The sequence below is a fragment of the Anneissia japonica genome, unplaced genomic scaffold (genome assembly GCF_011630105.1).
Source record: "Anneissia japonica isolate Jap-2015-1 unplaced genomic scaffold, ASM1163010v1 scaffold1165_len1893470_cov193, whole genome shotgun sequence".
NCBI lineage: Eukaryota > Metazoa > Echinodermata > Crinoidea > Comatulida > Comatulidae > Anneissia > Anneissia japonica.
The window spans coordinates 1,431,039-1,456,476 of NW_022709613.1; the positions used below are offsets into that span (position 1 = coordinate 1,431,039).

Here is a 25,438-nt window from a genome sequence, read left to right on the forward strand (position 1 = left end):
ATATATATATATATATTTGTTACGATATTCAGTTATATAAAAATAGAGCTGTGTACACAAAAAAACTACTGTAGATTTTTAACGTTATGTGTAATATTTTGTCACTGTGAACTGATAATTGGGAATGTGAATTTGGGTACGGTTTTTTTTAGTTTTTTTTGTTTTTTTTATACTGATATTTTATAAATACACAATCCGTACTCGCGCAAATAAGCGCCCCGTTTGAATAAGCGCCCCCCATCATGTGATTTTTTTTTTTTTTTAGCAAGTCAATAATCCGATCTAATAATCTAATAATTTATCCTGGGATTGTGGAAGTTGGCATGATTTGAGATGCGGAGTGGAATCACGTTCTCCTTAGGTCAATATCAAAATGAGGATATTTCCAACTTTCATCTTCTTATTGCCTAGTCCTACTCTTTTCCGACAATTTGCACCTTTAACACATTCTCATTTGAGTTTTCAAGAAAGCCTACAATGATCATGCCATCCTGCTAATCTCATTCGGCCGATGGCCAACAAGCTCCACCATCACCACCACTAATTTCATCTGCTATTCTGCTGCTATTAAAATACTCACAACATTCTTGTCATGACGAGTCATGCTCTCTGAACGATTATCTTTTCCGCCACACCACAATTCGTAATTTGCAGTTTCCTGATGTCCTCATATAATCGTTCTAATTAATAGGTTCTCATAAGAACCCCTCGATTTTCATCTATTTCCATAAGCGCCCCCTCAATTTCCACTCTGTTCATAAGCGCCCCGTTTGAATAAGCGCCCCTTAAAAAGGGCAAAAAAATATTTTAAGCGCCCGGGCGCTTATTCGCGCGAGTACGGTAGTAATAACTTTGGAAATAAGATTAAAAATCAACTGTAAACGTACAGGCCTAGACTATAACAAATGTTATTTCCATACAAGTACGATTCACTCAATGTTAATGTGCGCTACATTGGCAAACTATAGTGGTATTTCGGATTAGCAAATATACATGAGATATATCCATATATTCTTGTTTTCGACTATTTTTTGTAGATCTTCATACTATCAGAACATTAAAGTTCATAATGTATGAGTTTTTCTTTTATGGTCGTCTTTATCTGTACTCGTCTTAACCTCTTTTTCTTTTATTTCCTTTGCATGTTTTTCTGTTCCTTTCTTTTTTGAACCCTTAGATTTTTTCTGGATACCGAAACTGAAGTTCTCTTCAAAGACTGGATCTAATGCTAGAAATCGTGCTCTCCAGCCTTCGTTTGTGTATGGCCCTGTCTTTCCTTCATAATCAGAAGGTAGGGCGTCTGCAGGTAAATACTGATGAAGACTTGAGTAGGTTCGTCCGTGTACTTGAACCTTTCATATATAAATATCATAAAACTGTTATTACAAATAAAATGTTCTTTTAAATAATTGTACTAATAAAACAAGTATATAATATTTAATAAGAATATCCTTAAACGATATGATAAATAGTATAAAAACAATAATCATAAGAATAACAGTGAAATACAATAATTACAGCTACACTAACAAAAGCAAAAATAACATCAACACTAGTAATAATGAAATATATCTAGCTCAGCTTGTCATCTATGTTCATTCATTACAAATAAATTAAAATATGAAATAAATTAAAAATAAATAAATACTTTTTTTGATATACTGTATTTTACTATTAATCATATCGTTTTATAGTATTTTTCCATTATTTCTGGTTACAAATTTGGATTTATGGAGACTTATCTCCTTAAAAGTTATATTTTAATAGGCATGGTGCCCATGGTATTACCTACCCGTTTCCTAATTTTGTCTTGCATAAATGGTTTCAATATGTGGTAGACGCCTGAAAATACTAAAGGTTCGTTAACGAAATGAATTCCTTGAAGACGTACAGGAACACAGTTCTGTAAAGAGAAGCCATCAAATACAGGTTTAAACATCAGAATTTTTCATTACGAATTAACTGACAGTTCATCACCAAGTAATGATCGTTTAAATATTACCATTCTATAGTCTTTCCATATACCCTCAAACTTCCCGTTAGCAAAGTTTAAGATTTTTGTAGTAAACTGTCCATAAACCATTGAAAAATTATTTTTTCAATAATGATAAATTGAACAATTCAAAGTTTTATTTTAGTTTAAGATTTTCTGGAGTTTCATTAGGTTGCAGTATGTTTTTTAAGGGCAAAATACAATACAAACGATTGTTGAAACTTGTTCTCTATGGTTCCAGATAAAGAACTGGTAATAAACGAAAAAGTTAAAATGTAAACGCAAGTTAATCAGTCAGAAATAAAAAGCAGCTTTTGGACAACACTATTCATCAATGATAAGGATATTCATAGAAAACGTCACTTTCTTTCGATATTCCAACTCCCATATTTCCTCTGTTGTCAATAATAAGGCTCATTATTTTCGCACTGTTACATGCTACTTTATTAGCAAAAAGCAATAAACAAATAAATCAAATAATATCTAATTAGGTCTTGAGTATTTAATAAAGGAGGCTGTGTACATAATATACAATTAGTATATAGTATTACGGTACATCATTCGCTCCTGAAAAACACCTCAGCTTATGAAACCGACTGTTGAGCAGCCTTATCGCGGGTACTCAACTCGACGAATCTAAGTACCCTCCATGTAAAGCCGGACACACACTGCACCGCACGACCGTCGGCCGACGAATCCAACGTCCGACGAATCCGTAAGCGCTAGACGACGCGACGCCGTCTGCTGGATGTCGGTGGCTGTCTGAACGGATCGCCATTAAAAACGATCCGTTGTGTGCGCGTCGCGACGTTGCGTTCTCCATAGAATCACGTCAGCCGACGATCATTGGGCACAATGAGTAGCCGGCTTTACACGTTTCCAAAGATTACGTTTTGACGTTTCCTTTCACTTACTGTATGCAGGCCTATGTACGCCTATATTTTATACAAGTACAGTATGGCCAACTGATAATATATCTTAGAAATATCTTAATAAAAGAAACAGTAGTATCTAATATATCCAAAACAGGAAAAATCTCGATTTAATGTAATAATATTTAAAAAAAAAACACCTGATGTATTTATTAACAATGTTCAGCAGTAGGTCTAATTATATTATGAAGACCTACCGTAAAACCTCGAATTGAAGCCCAGTGGGCCTAATCTCGAGATGAAGCTCATCTCGAATTGAAACCCCTCCTTAGTTTCCAGAATTAGCCTCGAAAAGAAGCAGGCTTCTTTTCGAGAGAATACAGTACATACACCGTACATGAATTAAAAAAATAAATAAATAAATAAATTTAAAACAAGCTTGGTTTATACAGTAGTTTAGGTGATTTAATGGCAGTTAAATACACTCCATGATACAGATTGATGTTACGGTGTTGCCTTATTTATTGTTTTATAGTAGGCCTACAAATTCACAAAATGTACAGCATTAATTTTGAAAAGAAGCCCCCTCTTTACTCTGCAAAAGTAGCCTAAAAAAGAAGCCCACCCAAAGTTAGCAAAAAATAAATAAATAAATAAACAGAAGCCTAAGCTTTAATTCGAGATTTTACGGTATTTATTTTCATGGCATGCATACATGATGTGTCACTTTGGGTGCCACAAAGGCAATAATGTTAGATAACCTATCTTATCTATGTTATTAGATAATTTTAACTGAATAGTATCATCTATGTATGTGTATCTTGAAACTATTAATAGCAATACAGTGTCACGAAGGGTTTAAACTTCAATGCACAGTATCACCTATCACCAGTCATAGTTTTTATTTAGAAATTTAGACATCAAACCTCGATTTATATAGTTGACCTACCTGGAAAATTGCTGTAACCTTTCTCGCGAATCCTGGAGTAAGTTGCATAGCATGTGATAGACCGATACCCTCTAGATCAGCTAAGAGAACAACTCCATTGATTTGGTTTTTTTCGCTTTCAATCAACATTTCCATTGCCATAAATACAGCCTTTGCGATGTCAATAATGTTATATTCACTAGCGTTCCATTTTGCTTAAACAAAAATTAAAACAATACAAGTTACTATTTTTGAAATGGTTTGATAGACAATAAACTAAAATAATCTGATGTAATCTAATCAAATATTATCAATTTAGTTCTTTCACATCCGAAAGCAAGCATACTCGCCAATTACAGGGTGGGACGCCGGGTTTATAGAATAATCTTTCATTTAGTCGTTGATTATGATTTCTTGGATTGATGAAAAGCAGGCATCCTAGCCACCATAAAACAGCTTTAACTCCCTTGGCTTTTTATACACCGTTTATTATTGTGTTGAAAAAATACCATAATATATATTTTATTTAGGAAAAATAAATAAACCTTAAGTATAAATCCAACTTTAAATATAATAAAATATACATAATTCAAGAAGTCGCATACAAAAAGCATTGGATTTTGATTGATTGCATTTGGACGGACAATTAAAGCTAAACTCACAAAAACATAGAGTCATATCAAACCTATTCACAATTATTTCTGTAGTATACTGTCTTTGAGATTGAGAGCAGTGAAAGTATGACCATTTGTGAAGTTATGGATGCTACCAAAGCACGTGATACTACATTATACATTACCACTTACCTATGATCCGGGTTGGACTGGGATGACGTCATTGAACTTCATGAGAACGTAGAGCATGAAATGATAACCTGACGTGCATGGAATGAAACATTTCGTGTAAATGAGATCTTTATGAAGTATTTACAAACATCCTATAAAACGTCACCATGAATACATAGCGGATACGAATATTATCAATTACCACAAATTCAACAAAGCAAAACTATATATAAATAATATAAAACACGCACACACACAATTTCTGTTTTTATGTGATAATCTAATTTTAAACGGATTATATTGTTCTTGGCCACTAAACGCAGACAATTTGCCTCTTACATGGTTTACTGGGAGCCACTCACACTTAAGGATGTAGTCACTATACAATCCTTTTAAACAATTATGTTGTAAATTATATTGACATTATATAGTTTTAGAATATCATCAAACTTTATTTTTGATGTATTTGATTATTGCTCATAAACCGTTAGAACAATAACTCAATAACACTTGAGGTGCCATAAAATCAACAATTTGTTTTAAATTGCCGTTATGTTACACTTACAGTGTAATTTGTATGTCGTTTTATAAACTTTATGGTATAGCTTCAAGTTTTATAAGTTATGGCTATGTCAGCAAGAAAAAAATCCCTTCCGCTTAGGGCAATACAAACGATGTTGCGTTAGATTTGGAAATAGAGTCGGTCGGTCATTTATGTTACAGATCTATGCTAATTCTGGAGTTAATTTCCAACCAGCTCTATCATACATTTGATTAACCGGGGCTAAAACTCATGTTAATGTATAAATGTAGTAAAAGCTTTAAAAGGCGCATTTTGAAATAATATTTTGGCTCCTTTTTGGTAAAAAAAAGTGCAAAACAAAATTGACCGTATAGATTTATTTTGGTTGAACTACAAAAACTGTTTCTTTGTTTCTGGACAAACAATCAATAGGCCTAATTCAATAAATGTACCTTTCTATGAAACAATGAAACAAAAAAAATTAAACTAGTAAAGATGCAATGGAATACTTAAGACAATATCAAAACTATTCTAATGAATGATGGTGCCTTTTACTAATAATGTATCATTTTAATCAAGTTATTATTTAATTTATTATATTATATATTCATTCTTTAGCCAGATTAAAATATAATAGGCTTTGTACAATATAAACAAAAAGAAACTCAAAAACAAGCTAGCAAGGAGGTCGGGACAGGTGCAAGACAGTCACCTATATAAGTCTAGCCCCTGCAACATTGATACCTACTGTATGCCTCTGAAACATATTTCTAACAGGTTTGCGTTGCGTAGTAGCAAAGGAGAACTATGTTGACTGCAATGTGACGACAAGAGACGCATAACGGTATACATTTTACATTGAGTAATGTCGCTTTCGTATCATGCTTTGCTGATGTTGTATTGATTATATAGGATGTGAGTGAACGTAAAACCAGGGAGCTAATAGTCATAGGTCTAATATGACTATATTGCAAGCTAGCAAGGAGGTCACGAATGACAGGTGCAAGACACACCTGTTCAAGTCCACCCCACTGTAACATTGATATCTAGGCCTATGAAACATATTTCTAACAGGTTTGCTTAATGTTAGCAAATGAGAACTATGTTGACTGCAATGTGACGATAAGAGACGCATTTCAGTATACATTTTACAGTGAGTAATGTCACCTTCGTATGCTTTGCTGATGATGTATTGATTATATAGGATAGGCTATGTGAACGTAAAACTTATAACCTAATTCCACAACGTCACAACGTTTGAACGTTCTTACAACGCTGAGTGAACGTTATGCTGTGACATACCTAACCACAACGTTCGCGAACGCAGTAAGAACGTTTTGTGTTTGCTGAGATAGTCATAGGCCTAATATGACTGCTCCTGGTAATACATATAGAATAACAGGAGAAAGGCCTCGTGATCTATATTGTTAAAGGCATTGAGATTCTAAAGATACCTACACACTTTAAGAGCCAAGATCGGTCTTCCGTCATTATCTGGGAGATCTAAAACTACTGGGAATCCGTCATCAAGTACATGCGCAATGGACGATGGTTTGTAATCTTTGAAGAAATCTGGGTGTTTCTCTTTCAGTTCGTAGTATTTTACTAAAGTCTTAAATGATCTGTCTACTTCAAATTTCTTTGCTCGCAGAAAACGTAAAATGAATCTGTCATCTCTTCGAAAATTGATGTCTGACCGTTCCTTCATTCTTGACTTGATCTTTGCTAAGGCGGCTTCACGGACACGCGGGGTCTCACCAAGTTCCTTTTCTGCCTTTGCCGCCAGTTCTCGACCTAAAGTCCATTTATAAGGTGTGTTTATATTGGCCATTTCCTCGACTTCGGTCGGTAATGATAGGTCCTACAAATTGGATAAATAATGAAAACATATAATGTTGAATGAAAGCCAACACAGTTATTAGCATTAAGTATGTTATTTTCAATGACGTCAACAGGAGCAGTATTGATCTTTATTATGTTTCAGGATAGTAATTTTTTTCTTAAGTTGGGCACAACATCTACAGTAGGCCTACCAGTCCAGACCAGAGTCATGATTAGCAAACTCAATCTACCAGATTAGCATGCAAACCATGACCCCAGAAATTAAATTCATTTTAGAACGTACGACGTGGGCAGTGGTAAACACAAAATTTATCCCACCCTGGACAATGATTGTCCAGTGTGGGCGTGGTAAACAAAAAACGTACGCCACACTGGACAATCAGTTGGTCCAATGATTGTAACTTACGCCACACTGGACAATCAGTTGGTCCAATGAGAACGTCACAATCTAAATAGCACTAATGGATCTTGAAAAGAGAGTTTTAGGCCTAATGCAGTATATGGGTAAAGCATAATAATCAAGATCACAGGCTTTCACGTCTATGAGAATTATTGCTACACCGACTGTGTCGTCATGCGGTCACTTTAACGATGAAATAAAGCTGAAATCGCTACTGGAAATTAGATTGTGACAACATAATCCATTCATTAAAACTACTGTGTAGTCAGTTAAAATGAAAAAGGTTCGGTGTATGCCCTGACTTACCTTAAAGATGTTATCCCCAATTTCCCTATATAATTCTGTATCTCAGTTGTTCCGCAAATATTTTTCAAACGCCATTAAATAGTGTATTAAATATCCATTTGTATATCATTTGTTTCGCTCCGAAGCCTGGATATAACAACAAATCAATGTACCGCAGTACCTCAGTTATCTACATGAATGAAGGAATCAATTAATTAACCCTTACGCGGCCATCTTCGCATAAACGAACACCGCACAGTACCTTCATTAATTAGGTAATTACTTACCTTCATTAATTATTCCTTGATTGGTTAAACTTAATGTTCATCTACCCTCTCAACAGATGATTTTCGTACTTCACTTTTAACACTCACAATAAAAACGTATGAAATTAAAAACCAGCCATCCTAGCGAAATAGTGTACTTCAATAACCTCAGAATTATTTTACAATCTGAATAATATATCAGTGAAAGTTGATGATATCCAAGCATTTTTGCCGTATCAGACTGTAAGGATTATTCCATTAGACCACATGTTTAATTTCTCTGGTTTCTGTAATATTTCTATAGTAAAAACTGGAACATTAGATAACATAATTGCTCTTACTTGAACATGATATTTTTTTTTAAAGTAATTTAATATTTTTTATCTAGCAGTTTTTAATAGTGAGAGACAAAATTTTGGCGAAAACAAAATTCCCCTGTACAATATTATTTGTTCCATATGAGGTCATTGTAGTTGCACAGAGATGATCTGAACAAAGTCCACTCAAACTAGATATAACCAGAGTGTAAATAAAAAAACCCGCATTACTAATTCTAACCAAATATGCAAACAAAGAAAGGCCGTTAATGCATTTAACAAACCACTGCTAGTTTATAATTAAATACCTTCTTATCAAACAATAAAATTCACTTTTTCCTGAAAATTTAGTATAACTGTTAGGTTAATTATTAGGGGTTAATTACGTCTCCATAGGTTTTATTGTTCTTGGAGTCTGCTGTAAATGTAGAAAAAGAGGTGTCCCTCGGCTCGGTGGAAACTCCTCATTCGAAGTTGTACACTTATCTTAATACGTGTCCATAGTGGTCAACTAAAGTGCATCGGACACTCTTGTTATTATCACTGGTAGATAGAACGGTCAAAGGCCAAAATGGACTTAGATAATTCTAATTAGGCTTTACGAAAAGGCATATTGTACCGTATCTTGACCACTGTACAATATGCAATGCCTTAATATTTTTAAAGTTACTCCTATACTGTGTGGTTGACAGCTCTCATGATGCCCGTTTTACAAAATTTTATCGATCGTTCAGCCAACCATGGTTTTTATATTTTTATATAATTGTAATTAATATTTTGTACAAACAATTTTTTAGCCTTTGTGCTACCAATTGTATTTTGATGTTTATACCGAAATAAATAAATAAATGAATAAAGAAACCTGTGTCATTTAATCTATAAATAAGCAGTTTACATATTAGACGGAATTTGTTGTGGAGCACAGTAGCTTTTTTGTTATTGATGCCATAAAAAAATTTATTGCGTACAGTGCACCCGCCATAAAAAAAAATTATTGCGTACAGTGCACCCTCCAATTCGAGACCCTTTTAATTCGAGACCCTCTAATTCGAAACCACTTTTCCAAAGACGTAAATAACGATCTTCAACCTTTTAACATAAAGCTAGCCCTCTAATTGGAGACAACCGCAAAACCACCCCAAATTTTCAGGTCTCAAAGGTGGTCTCGAATTTGAGGCGAACTAGTGTTCTATCTCTCTTCGAATCAATAGAGAGAGCATGGTGATTAGCAAAAAATTACATCAATGATGTCAATGATATGCGTGTTTTAAAGCTACTTAATGAAGCATAAGTGATTTTGACAGCTCGAGTACTGACAGTAGTAAACAGTTCAAATAAAAGGGCTGATTCATAGACGAAAGTTCGAGCAGGTGAAGCGAAGAATGCCAGGAAATGGGCCTGTGCGTATTTGCTGAAGCTTGCATCTTATTGTAACTTAGCTTTTGTTATTTTTTACAATTTTATTCTTGTTATTTAGTATGCATAATATTGTGGTGTTCTGATGTATAGTATGTATAATATTGCGGTGTTTCAAACCAATAGAGAAAAAAAGAGCTGAACATGAAAATATCAGTAACTATGTTTGTAAATATCATCTGGTACTGCATCTTTGTAATCCGTGATAAAACAATAGGCATTGCCGTTAGATGCAGGTTTGAAATAAAACGAATAAACAAAAGTTGTTCAATGCAGGATATAATCAATTGTTAGTAACCTTAACTTTAAGTACTGTACACAAATGCTAAATGAAATATAGTATTGCGATAAATATCGAAAGTAATCACAGGTATTTTGCCCGTATGGCGCTCCATACGTAAATGTATCTGCACATCGAACAGTTACACATGTGATAGTTCGCGTGGCCATCGAAAGCGCCGGTTTTTAGCAAGACATCTGTCGTGGCCTTGCATAAAATAATAATAATAATATATAGCCTAGGCCTAGCCCTACCTCTCTCTACTTCAATATTAAAATGGCGCCAAATGCACGTACAAAGCCTCTTAGTCAAATCGTTGAGGAGAAAGGAATAAAAGCGGTGCTTTTAGGACCCCCTGGAGCTGGCAAAGGTACACAGGTGAGTAGAATTCGTCAAGAAGAGTAGGCTAAAGTGGGCCTAGGTTAGGCCAAGTCTAGCTTGGGTGGTAGGGAGGTCTAACCTGGCCTACTTACTGCATTAGCTTGCTAGGCCTAGGCCTATACAGTCAGTAAGTAGGGTTACTACTAGGACCTGGGCCAAGATGTCGGGCCTAAAAATGTTACGGATAAACAAGTATCAAATTATTATAAGTCAATCATTGCACCTCACTTACGATTATTCAATTGTAATACAAAATGGGCCAATCATCTTGATGCAAAATTTTAATTTAATGAAGGTGTTCTATGTACAAAATTTTAAATAATCTAATGCCATCTTATTTGTCAAGACGTTTTCTCAAAAAAAGAATACAACAATATGGGGTCTCAAAATAATAATAATTTTTTTTCTAATATTAATAATGTTGACATTGGTGTTCCAAGAACTAGGCCTAGGCCTAAACATAAACAACAGAGAGCTACATACAGAGGTGCTGCACTGTGGAATTCTTTTGATGAAAGACTAAAAAGTTCAAAATGTCTCCACGAGTTTAAAAGAAATTTTCATGATTTATAAATTTGAAAATTTTCTAAATTGTTGGTTGTTTTTGTTTACTTGTAAGCAATTTGTTTATCCATATGTAAATTCTATGTTAAATTATCTTTTTGAATTATTTATTTTATCTTATTTATTGTTTTTAATATTCTTTATGAGAATTAACCACGTGTCTTCTTTTAATAATGTATTCCTGTAATTCAATATGTATTTTATCTGTAATAAGTTTTTAAAGTTTTGTATGTTTTTATATGTACAGTATATATCTATTAAATGTTATTGTTAATTTATATTCTATTTTATTATTATTAATTTTCATTAATTAATTAACCACAGAATCAAGGAAGAACATTATTATATAATTCTTTTTGATATTGTATTTTGTATGTTGAATTTGGGTTTTAACTGTGTATAAATGAAGAGATTATTATTATTATATGTATTATTATTATTAATATTATTATTATTGTTATTTTTTATTAATATTATTATTGTTATTATTATTATTATTATTTCAATTAATAAATACCAACAACATTTCTTCTGAAAGATGGTGTGTTTTTGGTGCTGTCAATTAGCCTAGGCTAGTCCTAGGCCTTAGCTCCAACTCAGGGGTGGTGCATGATTTTCCTAATGGGGGATAGAATGTCCTGACAAGAGTGTAAATGGGCTTGGTCTGACGTCGCTTTAAAATCTCCTGGAAATGGTCCAGGGTAAACCAAGACAATAGATGTTTCAAAGGCGTATTTAATCAATTTTAAATTCTACTTTATCTTAAAAAGACTATTTTGCTTCTCCCCGATGAATTGTGTAATTTTACCCCCGACAGGGTCTTCTCTTCCCCCTCCCCCACGGGTACTTCACTGGCACTACCCCTGCTCCAGCTGAAACTCTAACAGATCAGCGGATGAAATTAAACCGGGTACCTATGTTTTGGAAAAGATCTCCATGGTCATAAACCACAGTAAAACAAGACTGCAAAAACTGTGCTTAATATTATTATTAATTATTATTATTATTATTATTATTATTATTATTATTATTCAACAATATTTCACGAGGGGGCTCTTACAGCGAAAGCTGACTCAAAAAGGCCCTCAACAGTAAATACAAATATAAAAAAAGGAAAGAAAAATATGAAAATACTATAAAATATAAAATCTCTAAGAAAAACACATAACATGATTTACTGTAATCGCGATATTACTGTCTTGAAAATAATCTTTAAGACGAGATTTAAAACTGCTAACAGAGACATCACAAAAAACCGTAGACATAGAATTAAAAAAAAAAAAGTACCTTTGAAATAGAAACTATTTAAAAAATATTCCTATGTTATTTCAAATATTTCAGACAGTCAAAAAATGTTTATTGAGAAGGTTCCCAGTTAAAAAAGAAACAATAAAGTCAAAAAGAAAAAAAAACTAGTGGAAAAATGCTGGTCCAGTTTATTAGTTGTTTAAATAAGAGGGTACCACTATGGAAACTGATTTACATTAGGCCTACAGTACTGTACTGTAAGCTTACAAGTTACAGTAGCTTCAAATACAGTATAAGGAAACAGATACTATATTTATTTGAATAAACACTCTGGGGTGTTTATAGTTGAGAAGGATTTTGAGGGGATGTTCATTCAAGGAGGCATTTATTTTTTGGGTGTAAAAAAAAATGGAATGTACTGTATACTCAAATAATCAGCCTTTATTTTCATTGTAAATGTGGAACTACAACACACGATTACCATCAAAATGTGTTATTGCAATGCATGATCATTAGGACTTAGTGTATTTTGATCCCAACCAATCGAGGGAGGCGTTTATTCCAAATCACGCTCTTGGTGGGGGTGGGGGCGTTTATTTAAAGCGGGGTGTTTATTCCAATGAATGCAGTAAATGAATTTTCAAATTGTTAAGTTTTACTGTATTTTTTTTTCTATCAATTGGTGGAATGGTTTTTTTTTAGTTAGGCTAGAAAAAAAATGTAGTTATTTTTAGTTTGATCCTTCATGGATTATCATGCGCAAAAAGAAGAAGTTGGACTAATCTGTAAAAAAACACCAGTCAGCAGTGTGTTTATTTATTTTTTACTTCATCATTATTGATTATAAACTACTTATTATTTTATTTCATTATATGATTTTTCACATGTTAATTTTGTCTTACATTACTTTTGTTTGAATACAGTACTCCAATTTTGTGTGTGAAGGGCTAGAGGAATTTTGATGGAATTGACGGAGAATGTTATTGTGAAAATGTACAGTACTGTATATAGTTCCCTATTCTATTTTATAGATTGCTTCAAATATCACATATCAACTCCCCTTTCCAACAATGGAATATTCCTAATGCAGTGCATGTGTTTCTGCTTAATGACCTGGAAACTATGAATATTGATTAGTAAAAATATTATATCTGGCATCTCACATTGAATATGTTATGAACTGATACAGCACTTACAAGTCTAGCAGAAGTAGATTCCATGAATTCTTTGAAATCCATTGATATCTTGCCCCTACCAACTAGGCAGCTGACTCTGGGAGCACCGAAAACATAACCTGACCATTTTCATCGTGTTGATATTAATTTCAGCAAACAAATTTTCAAGCCTGCATCGCTATTTAGTATTAAAAATACTCGTTATTGTAACCAACTTTCAGTAGTCCAGATTTTAGTGTTTAATTCTGTGAATTTTGTAGGCCTACAGCATTCCATATTTCAGTCTGAATTTGTTGCTGAAGTTTATTATATGCAAATGGCTCTTACACTACCTGCTAGTGGTAACCTTGCTGTTGCAGAGGAAGAGCCAAAAAGTATTAAGGCTATATTGCTTGGTCCACCTGGAGCAGGCAAAGGAGTTCAGGTAAAAAAATCTTGAGTTGCGTGTGTATTGTAGATCAGATTACTCTAGCTTAGAGAGATATCCTTATCCTTGGTCCATGGTCCAACTTCTATTTCAGCTGAAGGGCTGAAATGCAAGTTACATTCAGTAACATTAATGCATCATATTTCTGATGTGAAATTTAAGCCATTTGTCCATTGTACTGTACAATATAGGAAATTTAAAGAACCAACTGAAAATAAAGTAATCTGGTTTTAGTGATTGCTATGTTTTTGGAGGCACCAGCGGCGGATACGGGGAGCAGGCTGGCGTTGCTGATGCTGGCATTGTTTTAACTACTTAGTACCTTAGTGGATTTTTTTTTCTAGTTTTCTGGTGGTGGGGTAGGAGATCCTAGGGTGTATTTTTTTTTTCATCTCACCCTTCCCCAACATTCCCTCATTTTTACAGAACAAGAACAAGGCCTATCATAGTTGATATTTAAAAAACCCAGGCTAGGAAGACTATAAAAGGGAATTGTTTGGGCTGACAATGGAAGAACACAATTTATGCCGGTCGCTGCTTTTCTCAACAGATTGGAACTGGCCACCAGCTTAAAAAGGATGAATACCCGTGATTGTAACCTACAGATGATGTAATAAGCTCCAATACATTTAAATTTCTTCAGGCACCAAAGTTAGCATCCAAGTATTGCTTATGTCACCTAGCGACTGGAGACATGCTGCGGGCTGTAGTGGCGTCAGGGTCAGAACTGGGGAAGAAGGTGAAGAAGGTGATGGACAGTGGTGCTCTTGTAAGTGATGAGTTGGTGGTAGAGATGATCGACAGCAGGCTCGACCAACCGGAATGCAGGAATGGTTTTCTACTGGATGGCTTTCCAAGGACTGTCGTTCAAGCCGAAAAGGTATTTCATTACACGTTAAAAACCCATTTTGACTCAATTTTAAAGAATGTAATAATTGGTGCTGTACAAAAACTTATTTTCAGCAAATTATCTGATATCTTTTGAATTTATTTATTTTATCAATGCATTTTATATCAAAACAAATTAGTTCCGTCCACACTAATATAAGGTTTATGTGTCAAATATATGTGATTTGCCCATATATGGCATAATTATGTCAATTCACACCTATATATGGGCAAATTGCAGGTTGTTTTCACTTGCTACAGTGTGGATGGAGCATTGGTGTAAAGTTGGTCAAAGAATACCCTCATAAATAAAATTTTATATTGTAAAATCTAAATATATTTCCTGTTACTGTAATTTAATTCCTGTTTTTTTAATCTTGTATCATAAAATAGCTTGACAACTTATTGGCTAAGAGGATGACTGAACTAGATGCTGTGGTAGAGTTTGCTGTTGAAGACGTGCTCCTCGTGAAGAGAATCACCGGGCGTCTGATCCATCGTGCTAGTGGTCGTAGCTACCACGAGGAGTTTCACCCTCCGAAAGTGCCAATGAAAGATGATGTAAGTTAAAATTTCTTTATTAGGAAATAAATATCGCCCTCTCTATCCTAGATTAAAATTTATGCCAAATAACTTTTTTTTTTTAACATTAAGTAAGGTGGACACTACATTAGGGGTTTAGTCTCGCCAGTGGTGGATTCAAGGGGTACCCAGCTGAAAGTTAAAATAATAATGGAGAAAAAAAGAAAATTATATTAAAATTTAAGACTGAGAGTGCCATTTCTGGCCATTTAGAGGTGCCATAATCATAGAATTTCTTACCTCACCCCTAACCATGGTGGGGCTGAGGGTAAGTCTGTGAAAATTCCTCCTTGGGCCCTCTATTACAAATTTCTGTACCTCCCACTGCTCTCAAAATACTGTATCCATAGACATACAGTATTTGCATTATTTATCAATGATCTTTAAATTTAATTACAGTAATTGCATCTGTTCATAATTTTTTACTATGTATACAAATCATTTATTTTATTTCTTTCTTGCAGATAACTGGGGAACCATTAATGAAACGTTCAGATGACAATGCTGAGACGCTAGGCAAACGACTGAAAGCTTATCATTCGCAGACCACGCCCCTCATCGATTATTATCAGAAACGAGGAATACATTATGCTGTTGACGCATCTAAAAAACCGGACGAGGTATTTGCATGCATTCAGGCCGTATTTTCAAAAGCATCAAGCAAAGACCAGGTCGTTTTCCAGTAAATAATTATATTATTTTCCATAGAATATAACAAAGTGATACTTAGAATAAATTAATTCATTGTTTTGGAAATTTTCAATTTTATTGATTTTTATCTTATATGCTATAAGAATAAATAAAACCTCAATGCAGTGTATCAAATTGTGTTCTTCCGTTTACTGTTTTATTTTGTAGCTTTCCAAAAGGTTATTGTATTTTCCTATATTCTTCTTTGTGGATAAGTCAAGGAGGCAGGGTGCTGCTCACTAGTCATAATATCAGAGCTGGTTCCAGATGCTTTTCAGTTTTGAGAGTTTTCTTGACCTAAAAAGATGTCATGGTTTTTGAATTACATACTGTACAGTTTACTGGAAATTACATACTGGTAGTTTACTGGAAATTGATTAAGCTTAATTTCTCATTAAGCTCACTTTCTCAACTTGTTTTCAAATACAGTACTTTGTACTAATGTTCATACTCAGATATCTTCACACGTCACACACCAGTGGCGTGGGGATGGACAGTGCAGCCAAAAGGACTGGGGCCCAGGGGCCGGATTTATGAAACTAGAAATCAGATTAAATTCGTCTCAAGTCCATTTTTTTGCTTACATCCGATTTATCAATATGGCTTAGCTTTAAAATTCTTAAAAATTAAAAAGTCGATTGTACGCATGCGCCACTTATGACGACTTTTACATTAAGATTTTGCTAATATGGTTTGATAAACCATCTTAAGTTATTTGTTTAGGGACATCTTATGTTTTTTGACTTAAGACGTTTGCTAAGCTGAGATTGATAAATCCCGGGCCTGGGCTCTTATGGGCCCATTCACATACAGTAGTCCTAAAGATAATAATTCAAAATAATGTTCACCTTTATGATTTTTTAAAATCATTGGAACAGCTTTTTGGGATTCCCCCACCGGGACAAACTGATATCTTCCAGCACCCCCAACTAGCCAAAACTCTGGTTTATGGCCCTTGACGCTTTGCATCAAAGGGCCTAGCAATTTTACTTGCACGGGGGCCCATTCTCACCCAGTACTGTACGCTGCCGCATCACATGTCATGCTTTAAATGTTGTGTACACGGAAAGATAGATCTCCAGAAAATCCCAAAGAACCTTTTGGCTATGTACAATCTGTTGCAGGTGTTTGTACCTGTATTATAATATTTAGTGAATCTACTGCTCTGCATCAGTAGGATTTGGTAGTTTTTTAAAGGCCAACTCATCGTCGTACGATGCAGCCCGACATCTTTAGGACAGTCTTTAGGTTGTCGTGAGAATATAAAACATGTTTAATATTCTAAGATGTGACTAACCCAGACCTATCATGTCAGACCCGACGCGACAACAAATTGTGTCAGGCTGCATCATAACGATGCGGTCTGAGTTGGCCTTAATATGTTAACCTTGATGTTTATTCCCCAATCTAAAGCTTTAATCTCTACAACATATGCAGATATATACAAAACTAATGCAGAATGAATGACAGAGTCTGAGTTGCTATACCACTGTATACTGTACACATAATTTATTACAATTTTATGTTCCATCCATTCACCATTTTGTGAGCTGTAGCTGTATGTAACCTTCAAACTTGAACTGCACTGTATTTTCTGTTAAGATACCTTGAATAGCAAACTTTATTTTTAAAATTTTAAAAGATTGATGACAGAAAAAACAAAATTTATTTCAATAGCAAAATGATTCTGACAATAGCATCTAGACTGAGAAAGAAAGTAAGAAGTAAAAAAGAAAGCCTGGAAGTGTTGCAATGCAGTTTAGTAATCAGTTTGATAAATGTTTGATAGTATTTAATAGTGAAAAAGAAAAAAATATATATCATTTAATAGATTTCATGGTGACAGGTTAAAAATAATATAATATTTTAGGCTTGCCATAGCAAACCAAGCATATTGCTGCCAAATGAGTAATTGGCAGCAGGATTGTATACTGTACCTTAATACAGAGAAGCCATAATGCTTTTACTCATGACTAAGTCAATTCCAGTAAATGACCCATCATTTTAAAGCTTATAATGTGCAGGATATGAATATTCAAAAGTCAATTTTCTTGTTTTGGTCACTGATGTTGGTTTTGGCATGTCAAGCCCCATTTGTAATAGTAATCATTATGTCAGGCTGGTGGTAGGTTCACGAAAGAAGGTATAAAATAGTCTTGCCTTGCAGCCAGTATACAAATCTTCCTTGAATACCAAGTTGATTGTTTCAGAATGGCAAAAAGCACCAAAACCCATTCCACCTACTAGCTCACTGCACAACTTCGAATTTGTAGGCAATTAATTACAGTATCTATCTCTGTTGTTGCTCAACCTTACACAGCACTTTTCATACGCAACACAACGGGTACTGACGTACAGGGCACCATGCCAATCTCGGTGATGACAATATCAACAAAATCAGGTGGGGTAACATCATATATTAGATTCAGCAGTGTAAGGGAATCTATATTGCGCCAATCATTCAAGTACATCTTGGGTTTCTCTGCATGTGTTAGGTCATCTGGATCGCCTGTATAAAGATAATATTGAAAGTAATAAATATTGTTATTAAAATATAGACAAACAAGATTCATTTAAAGATAATTCACTCATCCAGAATACTGTACCCCATTTTAAAAAATAAAAAGTAATCGTATTAAAACTCACAGAAAATAGGAGGATAAATACAGTATTGGATATTGCCCAAACAACTTGTTCCAATAGTAGATAGATGCAAATGTGGCACATAAAAATAGTCAAGTAATTGTTTCATGTTTTCCTTACCAAGTTCATTAGCGACAAAGCTATCAGTCTGAGCACGCTCACAGAATTTGTATGTCTCGCAGCAAACCAAAACAGGAACATTGTAGCTCTTAGCAACCATCGCTATGTGCGATGACCCAACACGTGACATGACATAGCCATTAGCAAGAAGAGCATGGGCTCCTAAGAAAACCTTAGACACCTGATGGCAAAAAAGATTAATGTGTTAATTTATGCATAATATATATAAATTTTCTGTCCATTAGGCAAAAAGCAATATTTAAAGCTCAGAAATCTGTATACACAGTAGTGGTCGCACCTCAGGCATCATATATGATAACGCATTGATGAGAATGTAGCTGCAACGTATACCATGTTTTACAAGCCGCCGTACTCCTTCACGACCCTCCATCTTAGGTCTACTGTCTACAACGACAACACGGAAATTCTTGCCAGAATTATATGCATCGCAGAGGACCTTACAAAGCAAAGAGGAACTGTAAAAAGATAATATGCCATCAGTTATTAAATTAGGATACATTATACATCTAATCAATGCGACAAAATAATAGTATTTATTTGGCATTCCAAGATACACTTACCATGAATAAAAAATGGCAATTAGCCCAAACAAATTGTATCCAAACTTATTTGACATACAAACTAACAGGTTGAATGCAGTAGAACCCCTGCTAAGGTGACATCTTCGGGATAAAATAAATTTCCCCTAATAGGCGTGTGCCTTGCCCCCCCTTAATAGCGGTGCCCCAAAAGAGGGGTTTTACTATAATACACAAAAGGAAGAGCCGATAAAAGTAAAAAACAAACAATCATTATAATTAATTCTAATTAATGGTTGAGAAATTTTATAATACCAGCAATGAAATCCAGGCAATCAGGTTTATAAGGTCATCCCAACAAACAAAGACTGCTACCATCTCTCATTATACCCAAGGTCAATTCCAGAATGGAACTGCGTAAGTGAGGATATTTGCACGTCACCCAATATAAAGTCATTTAAAGCTGCCTTGGACTCCATCAACATACATAAATTAATGACTAAAGCTCACTATAATATTTAGTTGCTACACACACCGACCAGACCAATACAGATACCGATGAAAAAAAAACAAACAAACATTTTGTTAGGAATGATACAGAAAAAGTAAAATAGAAATGCAATTACCAGCCATAAACCATAATGACATCTCCATCTCGGATCTTTGTGATAGCATAGTTCCTGATAACTTCTGCTGCTAGGAATATCTTCTCATTGAGATATTTATCTATAAAAGTATACAGCTCCTCTTTTGCCTGATGAAATTAATAATTCATAATCACTTTTTATAGGTCTACTTCAATATAAAATAAATATTCTTAAAATTAAAACTTGTTTTTAATGAGGCCAGATCCAAGTACAATACATTAGCTACTCTCTGATTCTGTACCTGACTTTCAATCGAAGGAAAACAATAATCAAATTACCACCCACTCCCCTAAAAGAGAAATATAAACTCTGACTTGAATTTGAAAAATTATAGGCCCATGACTAACAAGACTAATCCAATTTTAGAATCTGCTAGTATCACGCATACAAACAGGCAACAATATAATATGTGGCAAAAACAAGCCAAACCAGTCACTTGTCGCAAAAATCAATTTTGAGTTATTAATACAGTGTTAGAGAGTAAAATAATAGCTATAAAATGGTTAAAAAATCATTCAAATTGGACATTTCCTTATGAAGTTACAAGCGTTTAAACATACAGCTGTTTAAAGAACAATATATGAGAAATCAGCCTTCAAAGTTTATGATTTCAGGCATTTCGCATGCAGAAACTATCATCAAATCCTTAAAAAGTGTTGTTTTAACATTGAAAATGGGGAAAATAACAGCATAGAATGATGTATAGATATGTAAAGATTAGTTTAGTGCAATAAAATAGATTTTTAAAAATTCGACATTCCAGCATGTTTTGGCCATTTTCTCTGAAACACGATTTGCGACGAGTGACTGGTTTGGGTTGTCTTTGCCACATATATTAAAAAATTAAGTATAAACACTTAACATAGTATCGTATAAGAGCGACTTATACTGTCAAAGCATATGATACATATGTAGTAGTAACACAGCAGCATAATTATGCTTTATAAATGTGCACTGAAAAGTCAGGACAGTGCCTAGTCTTCAAGTACAGCTGAGCACAAGGAACTTACACAATGGGAAAATATAGAGGGGTTGCCTTTCAAAATGACTGGAGAAAGATTACCTCACTCTCATCATTTTGACCCGAGGTATACCAGTTTCACCTATTTTACGTAAAATACGTACATTTGCATCGGGCATATCTGATGGGATATGCGTTATCTGCATCTTCAGATTCTTGATCGCATTGCCCATGCTCACTGACTTTGGCCTACATTGATTCAGGAAGCTAAAAGATTGAAAAATGCCCTCATTAGTGGTAGTGATATAGTGGGACAATATTAGTAGTACAGAACTAGTTGTTCCAGGGTTACAATCCCACCCTGTCTTTTGCTTGTATGTTTATGCAAACATCTGTCTCCCTTAAAGTCAGGCTCCAGAGGAAAACAATTTTTTGATATGTTGTAGAACTGATTTTTCTAAGACAGAAAAATGTTGTTTGACGAAAAACTGGGGAACGGTGAATGAGATACAGATTTTTTAATATTTAAAAACTGGGGGAAAGGGGGCGTAATTGCCCATTTTTACACCTTATTCCCCCAGTTTTTTTCATTCACCGTTCCCCAGTTTTTCGTCAAAAAACTTTTTTCTGTCTTAGAAAAATCAGTTCTACAACATATCAATAAATTTTTTTCCTCTGGAGCCTGACTTTAAACTGTAAGTATATTGTATACCTAGTGCCAAATGCCAACTATTTTTAATACTATTCATTTCTATTGACTGTACCTTATGTATGGTTTTATCCTGCTTTCTAGATCTCTAGATAACTCTTTGTCTTCAGGTGTACTGTAATCATGGATGACCTTCTTAAATGTGTTCATCAATGCTATACATCTGCAGATAGAAATAGAGAATATAGATACAGATTAAAAAAATGATGAGACTGTTCTACTTGGGTTGTCATGGAAGTTTAAACAAGGGAATGGGATATTGTACTTACTTTCACACATATAAAATATGTATATTATATGACTACATATTAATATTTGGATATTATTTTTTCTGGTTTCTTTAAAATCACTACACTGTCGCTACAGTGTTTTCAGTGCAAACGTTGTACTGCTTGGCAGTCACTGACACAATCAGGAGGGCTCCCTGATTCGACTGACCAGTCAGCATCACCGAAAGCTGTCAGCGATAATGTGTAGCAATTTGTATGGAAAACCAGCTTAAGAAGAAATGAGATTTATATTTCATACATCGAAAATACAGTGGCATATCTGGGGGGGGGGTGCACACCACTCAAAAAATTACTTGTGTCGCTTCCCCCCAGTGGCCCCCAAAAAATCACGGTCAAGTAGTACAAAATCACATAAAATCACCTTATTTTGCAAGATAGTGCCCCCTCAACTAATCATTAAGATCCCGATCCCCCACTTTACCTCCTCCCCCCTCCCCCCATCAGCGCCTTTATTTCAAGACTCCTAGATACGCCACTGCAAAAATAGCCAATTTTTATGGCAGTTACCTAGCATTTGAACCACAAATGATCCCCTTGGCATACTGTAGGCCAAGTTTGATGATTGCAGGGTGAATTTCACAGGATCCGAACCCAAGGGCTTTGGTTAGAGGCATCTGACGCTCATACTGGTCCAAATGGGAAAACAGGCTCACTTTCTTCTGTTGTTCTTTTCTTTGTGGAATCTACGAAAAAGTAATACAGTAATAAATTTGTTTCAAAATTTGGTAAACAGACTCTGTATTCTATACGATAAACATCAGGTTTGAACAAATTCACATGTAAAAGTTTTATTGCAGTCATGATCCTAAAACCAAAAATCCTACTGAGGTAAGATTTCTCTGCTATAGCTTAAAGGTAGTTGTGCATTGCACTAACTTATTTAGCCTCCCCCGACTCATATCCCAGCGATTTTGTTTCCTTAATATGCTTATTGTAATTGTGTTTTTTGTATGAGGTGGAAAATAAAGAATCTGAGATTCTGCGATTCTAAGATATATTACATAGAATTGTATGTTCTTTAAAAAAATAAAATTAATTTTTTAGATTTCAACATGAGCTAGGTATAGTATTAAAAAAAGACCCTCAATCTAACTTGTGGTGTTTCAGTTATGGTTGGGACACTTGAGGTTAGGGTTTTGACTCTCTCGCCAAGCAGTTTGCTTGTGTCTTGTTTTGCATGTCCTATGCATACTAACCTTCTGCTTTTCAAATCTTTTGTTGCGTTTCTTCAACATTTTAGGGTCATCCATCTGATGATCAGCTGAAACTCTAGGGGGTGCTTTCAGTGAAACTCCTTCAAGGAAATAAATATAATGTACACTTAATATTTTATAACAATACTAACACATTGTATAGAATACTATCATAATTTACTTCTAACAATACAATAAAATTACTGTACAGCTTAGGTTGTTATTTTTTAAAATACAGTAATGTATTGCACTATACTAAATGTACGGAGTGTATTGTAATGTGCAGTATACCTGCTGTATGTGAGTAAACTGAAAATACAATCATAAAAATGTTATGGTATTCTTCAACCCAATAGTAAAATATTGGAAAAAGGACCTACCCTCAGGAGGTGGTTTGGTGGGGACTTCCCCTACTTTTTTTCCTGCTTTAGCTGCCCTCTGAGCTTCCTACAAATTAGATTAGAAACAGGGATTACAAAAACGTACATTATATCTTCATTTAAAAAACATACACCCACTTTAACCAGTGATACTTAGTATCTAATTAACAGTGGATCTAAGGGTTTAGTTAAAACTTATTCCAGAATGATTAAACCCTACCTGTTTAGCTCTTCGTTCAGCTTTCAACTCAGCTTTGCTTTTTTGTGGAACATCACTTTCTCCTTCTGCTGGTGGCATTACTTTAGCAGGAGGTACACTTTGCTTATCTTTTGGCTTCCGCTCTTTTTTTGAAGATTTCTTTTTTTTCTTTTCACTACTTAAGTTTTCTTTTGTCTGAGGTTGGTCTACAACATGATCAGCCATGGTGTTATCTTACTGTTGAGACAGAAAGAATGGTATTTTTAGTATACTATATTAATTATTAAATTATAAAACTCAATGCGTCGTACGACTGTCGCATGACGAATCCAATTCCGCTCCCTTTGAGCGCTAGACCATGCGACTCCATCTGATGATTGTGGGTGGTCGTCTGAATGGATCGTCATTAACAACAATCCGTTGCACGTGCGTCATTGCGTTGTGTCCTTCATGGTATGGCGTCGGCTGACGACCATTGGACGCAGTGAGTGCCCGGCTTAACCTGTGATGCTGTACTTGTGGCCCTCAAGCTTGAGTCTTCTGTCTTGCTTAGGTTTTGGTGTGTGTTTCTCCTCTTCACACATGATGAGTGTAAAACTGGGTACATACATGTCATATGGTGGGATGTAACTCTCTGGTTCTGTAGACTATACTCTACTTAGCTACACTACAGCAGAGCATACTATACAAATATGGCATTTTATTTGGTCTCTTTTTCCATCTGAGATGCTCACAGTTCAAAGCTAGTTTCCATCTGTGCCTGCCAAAACGTTCTACAGTACTACTAGGCCTAGTCCTAGGCTTGCCTGACTAGATTAGCAAGCTGGTGTGCTGTAGTAGTAGTAGGCCAAGGCCTAGGCCTAGGCTAGGCGTAGGGTAGGGCCTAGCCTAACTGCACCTGAACCGGACATCGTCTAGGCCTGGCCTAAGGAAGACTAAAGAAAGATAAGTATCAAATAAATAATGTCAGATTCAAAAATCATCTCAATTCCCTGAGGATTACCACACAGTTTTCTTGCATCACACTACGTCAGTCACACCTGGTGGTCACATACGAACTCTCACTGTTGACCCCTGCCAAACAAAAATGACCTCCAAAGACGAAACCATTCAATTTCTCGAAAATCAATTTTTGTTCTTAAAAATATTCGACATTACTGCATTTATGAAGCAATATTTTTATATGTTGTTAGTTTCTTATGCAACTTTGGTAGCGATCGGAATTTTCCTAAAACTTAAGACGTTTCAAAGTGAACGTAAATCAAAAGCCCAACATCCCTTTTGCAAATGTAGGATTCCACAAACGCTACTGGTCTTACGCCAAAACATAGACAAACACTCGTCTATTGCTTTGACATATTCTAAGATTCTGTCATAACATTTAAAAATGACAAATTGATATTAGCTAGTTCATCTTAGAAATGACCGAATGTTTAAAGGAAGGCATCTCCTAAGACTGGAGCGGTGACAGGTAAGTCCAGTTTCTTACTGTTGTATTCATAGAGCTATAATAAATACAGTAGTTAATATTGTTACCCGCATATTATGATGACTACTAAATTGGACTTACATCTTCTCGCTGTCAAAGCGAGTATCATGCCACGAAACCACGGAAGCATGGCGGCATATCAAGCCAGCCGTTATCTCCTCATACCTCTGATCATATAGCTCATTCACTCGTCTCTCTTCATACAACCCCGCATACAACTAATTCGCCCTCAAATAAGAAAATTGATGTAGCGAAGATTGTATTCTGAAAAGTAGCCGAAATTTTGTAGTAAATGTAAATAAACATGGATAGGTCGTGCTGTTTATATACTGTCTCTTATACACATCTAGATGTGTATAAGAGACAGCGTCATCATATTGGCATCTGAATTCAAAGAAAGTGACTT

At 34.9% G+C, this 25,438-nt stretch overlaps 4 protein-coding genes across 6 annotated transcripts in view; 2 read left to right on the forward strand and 2 right to left on the reverse strand.

Moving 5' to 3' along the window:
* Positions 1 to 511: 511 nt before the first annotated feature.
* On the reverse strand, positions 512 to 8,079 carry LOC117106873 (alpha-tocopherol transfer protein-like). Its single transcript, XM_033248372.1, has 5 exons — positions 7,916 to 8,079; positions 6,560 to 6,962; positions 3,815 to 4,008; positions 1,793 to 1,903; positions 512 to 1,352 (listed from the first exon to the last, which is right to left on the reverse strand). Exons 1-5 carry the CDS (start codon positions 7,919 to 7,921, stop codon positions 1,065 to 1,067), a joined length of 1,002 nt encoding a protein of 333 aa, XP_033104263.1. The 5' UTR covers positions 7,922 to 8,079; the 3' UTR covers positions 512 to 1,064.
* A 1,963-nt stretch (positions 8,080 to 10,042) lies between these two features.
* LOC117106853 (adenylate kinase-like) lies at positions 10,043 to 15,997 on the forward strand. 2 transcript variants are annotated; one of them, XM_033248333.1, is made up of 4 exons: positions 10,043 to 10,285; positions 14,346 to 14,582; positions 14,984 to 15,151; positions 15,637 to 15,997. In XM_033248333.1, exons 1-4 carry the CDS (start codon positions 10,184 to 10,186, stop codon positions 15,856 to 15,858), a joined length of 729 nt encoding a protein of 242 aa, XP_033104224.1. In that variant the 5' UTR covers positions 10,043 to 10,183; the 3' UTR covers positions 15,859 to 15,997. The 2 variants fall into 2 exon arrangements, with proteins under 2 accessions (XP_033104224.1, XP_033104222.1); XM_033248331.1 differs by lacking the exon at positions 10,043 to 10,285 and adding an exon at positions 13,262 to 13,699.
* Positions 15,998 to 17,340: 1,343 nt separating this feature from the next.
* Positions 17,341 to 24,617, reverse strand: LOC117106852 (translation initiation factor eIF-2B subunit delta-like). 2 transcript variants are annotated; one of them, XM_033248330.1, is made up of 11 exons: positions 24,547 to 24,617; positions 23,565 to 23,780; positions 23,345 to 23,411; positions 22,968 to 23,065; positions 22,279 to 22,454; positions 21,537 to 21,644; positions 20,937 to 21,039; positions 19,791 to 19,918; positions 18,924 to 19,101; positions 18,626 to 18,806; positions 17,341 to 18,371 (listed from the first exon to the last, which is right to left on the reverse strand). In XM_033248330.1, the coding sequence occupies exons 2-11, from the start codon at positions 23,766 to 23,768 to the stop codon at positions 18,175 to 18,177; spliced, it is 1,440 nt and encodes a 479-aa protein (XP_033104221.1). In that variant the 5' UTR covers positions 23,769 to 23,780; positions 24,547 to 24,617; the 3' UTR covers positions 17,341 to 18,174. The 2 variants fall into 2 exon arrangements, with proteins under 2 accessions (XP_033104221.1, XP_033104220.1); XM_033248329.1 differs by having other exon boundaries at positions 24,535 to 24,617.
* A 224-nt stretch (positions 24,618 to 24,841) lies between these two features.
* Positions 24,842 to 25,438, forward strand: part of LOC117106851 — a gene marked incomplete in the record, with an annotated part of 4,089 nt that continues 3,492 nt past the window's right edge. Inside the window, 1 exon segment of the mRNA XM_033248328.1 lies at positions 24,842 to 25,014.

Coding starts and splice junctions, on each gene's coding strand:
- LOC117106873 (XM_033248372.1), bottom strand. Junction 1,904..3,814: donor AGGTTACAGCAATTTTCCAG/GTAGGTCAACTA, acceptor TTCTCTTTACAG/AACTGTGTTCCTGTACGTCT. Junction 1,353..1,792: donor AAGACAAAATTAGGAAACGG/GTAGGTAATACC, acceptor TATATATGAAAG/GTTCAAGTACACGGACGAAC.
- LOC117106853 (XM_033248331.1), top strand. CDS start 13,586: ATGCAAATGGCTCTTACACTACCTGCTAGTGGTAACCTTGCTGTTGCA. Junction 13,700..14,345: donor GAGCAGGCAAAGGAGTTCAG/GTAAAAAAATCT, acceptor AAATTTCTTCAG/GCACCAAAGTTAGCATCCAA. Junction 14,583..14,983: donor CTGTCGTTCAAGCCGAAAAG/GTATTTCATTAC, acceptor ATCATAAAATAG/CTTGACAACTTATTGGCTAA.
- LOC117106852 (XM_033248330.1), bottom strand. CDS start 23,768: ATGGCTGATCATGTTGTAGACCAACCTCAGACAAAAGAAAACTTAAGT. Junction 21,040..21,536: donor AGGATAAAACCATACATAAG/GTACAGTCAATA, acceptor TCAATCTTTTAG/CTTCCTGAATCAATGTAGGC. Junction 19,102..19,790: donor GTCATTATGGTTTATGGCTG/GTAATTGCATTT, acceptor ATCTTTTTACAG/TTCCTCTTTGCTTTGTAAGG.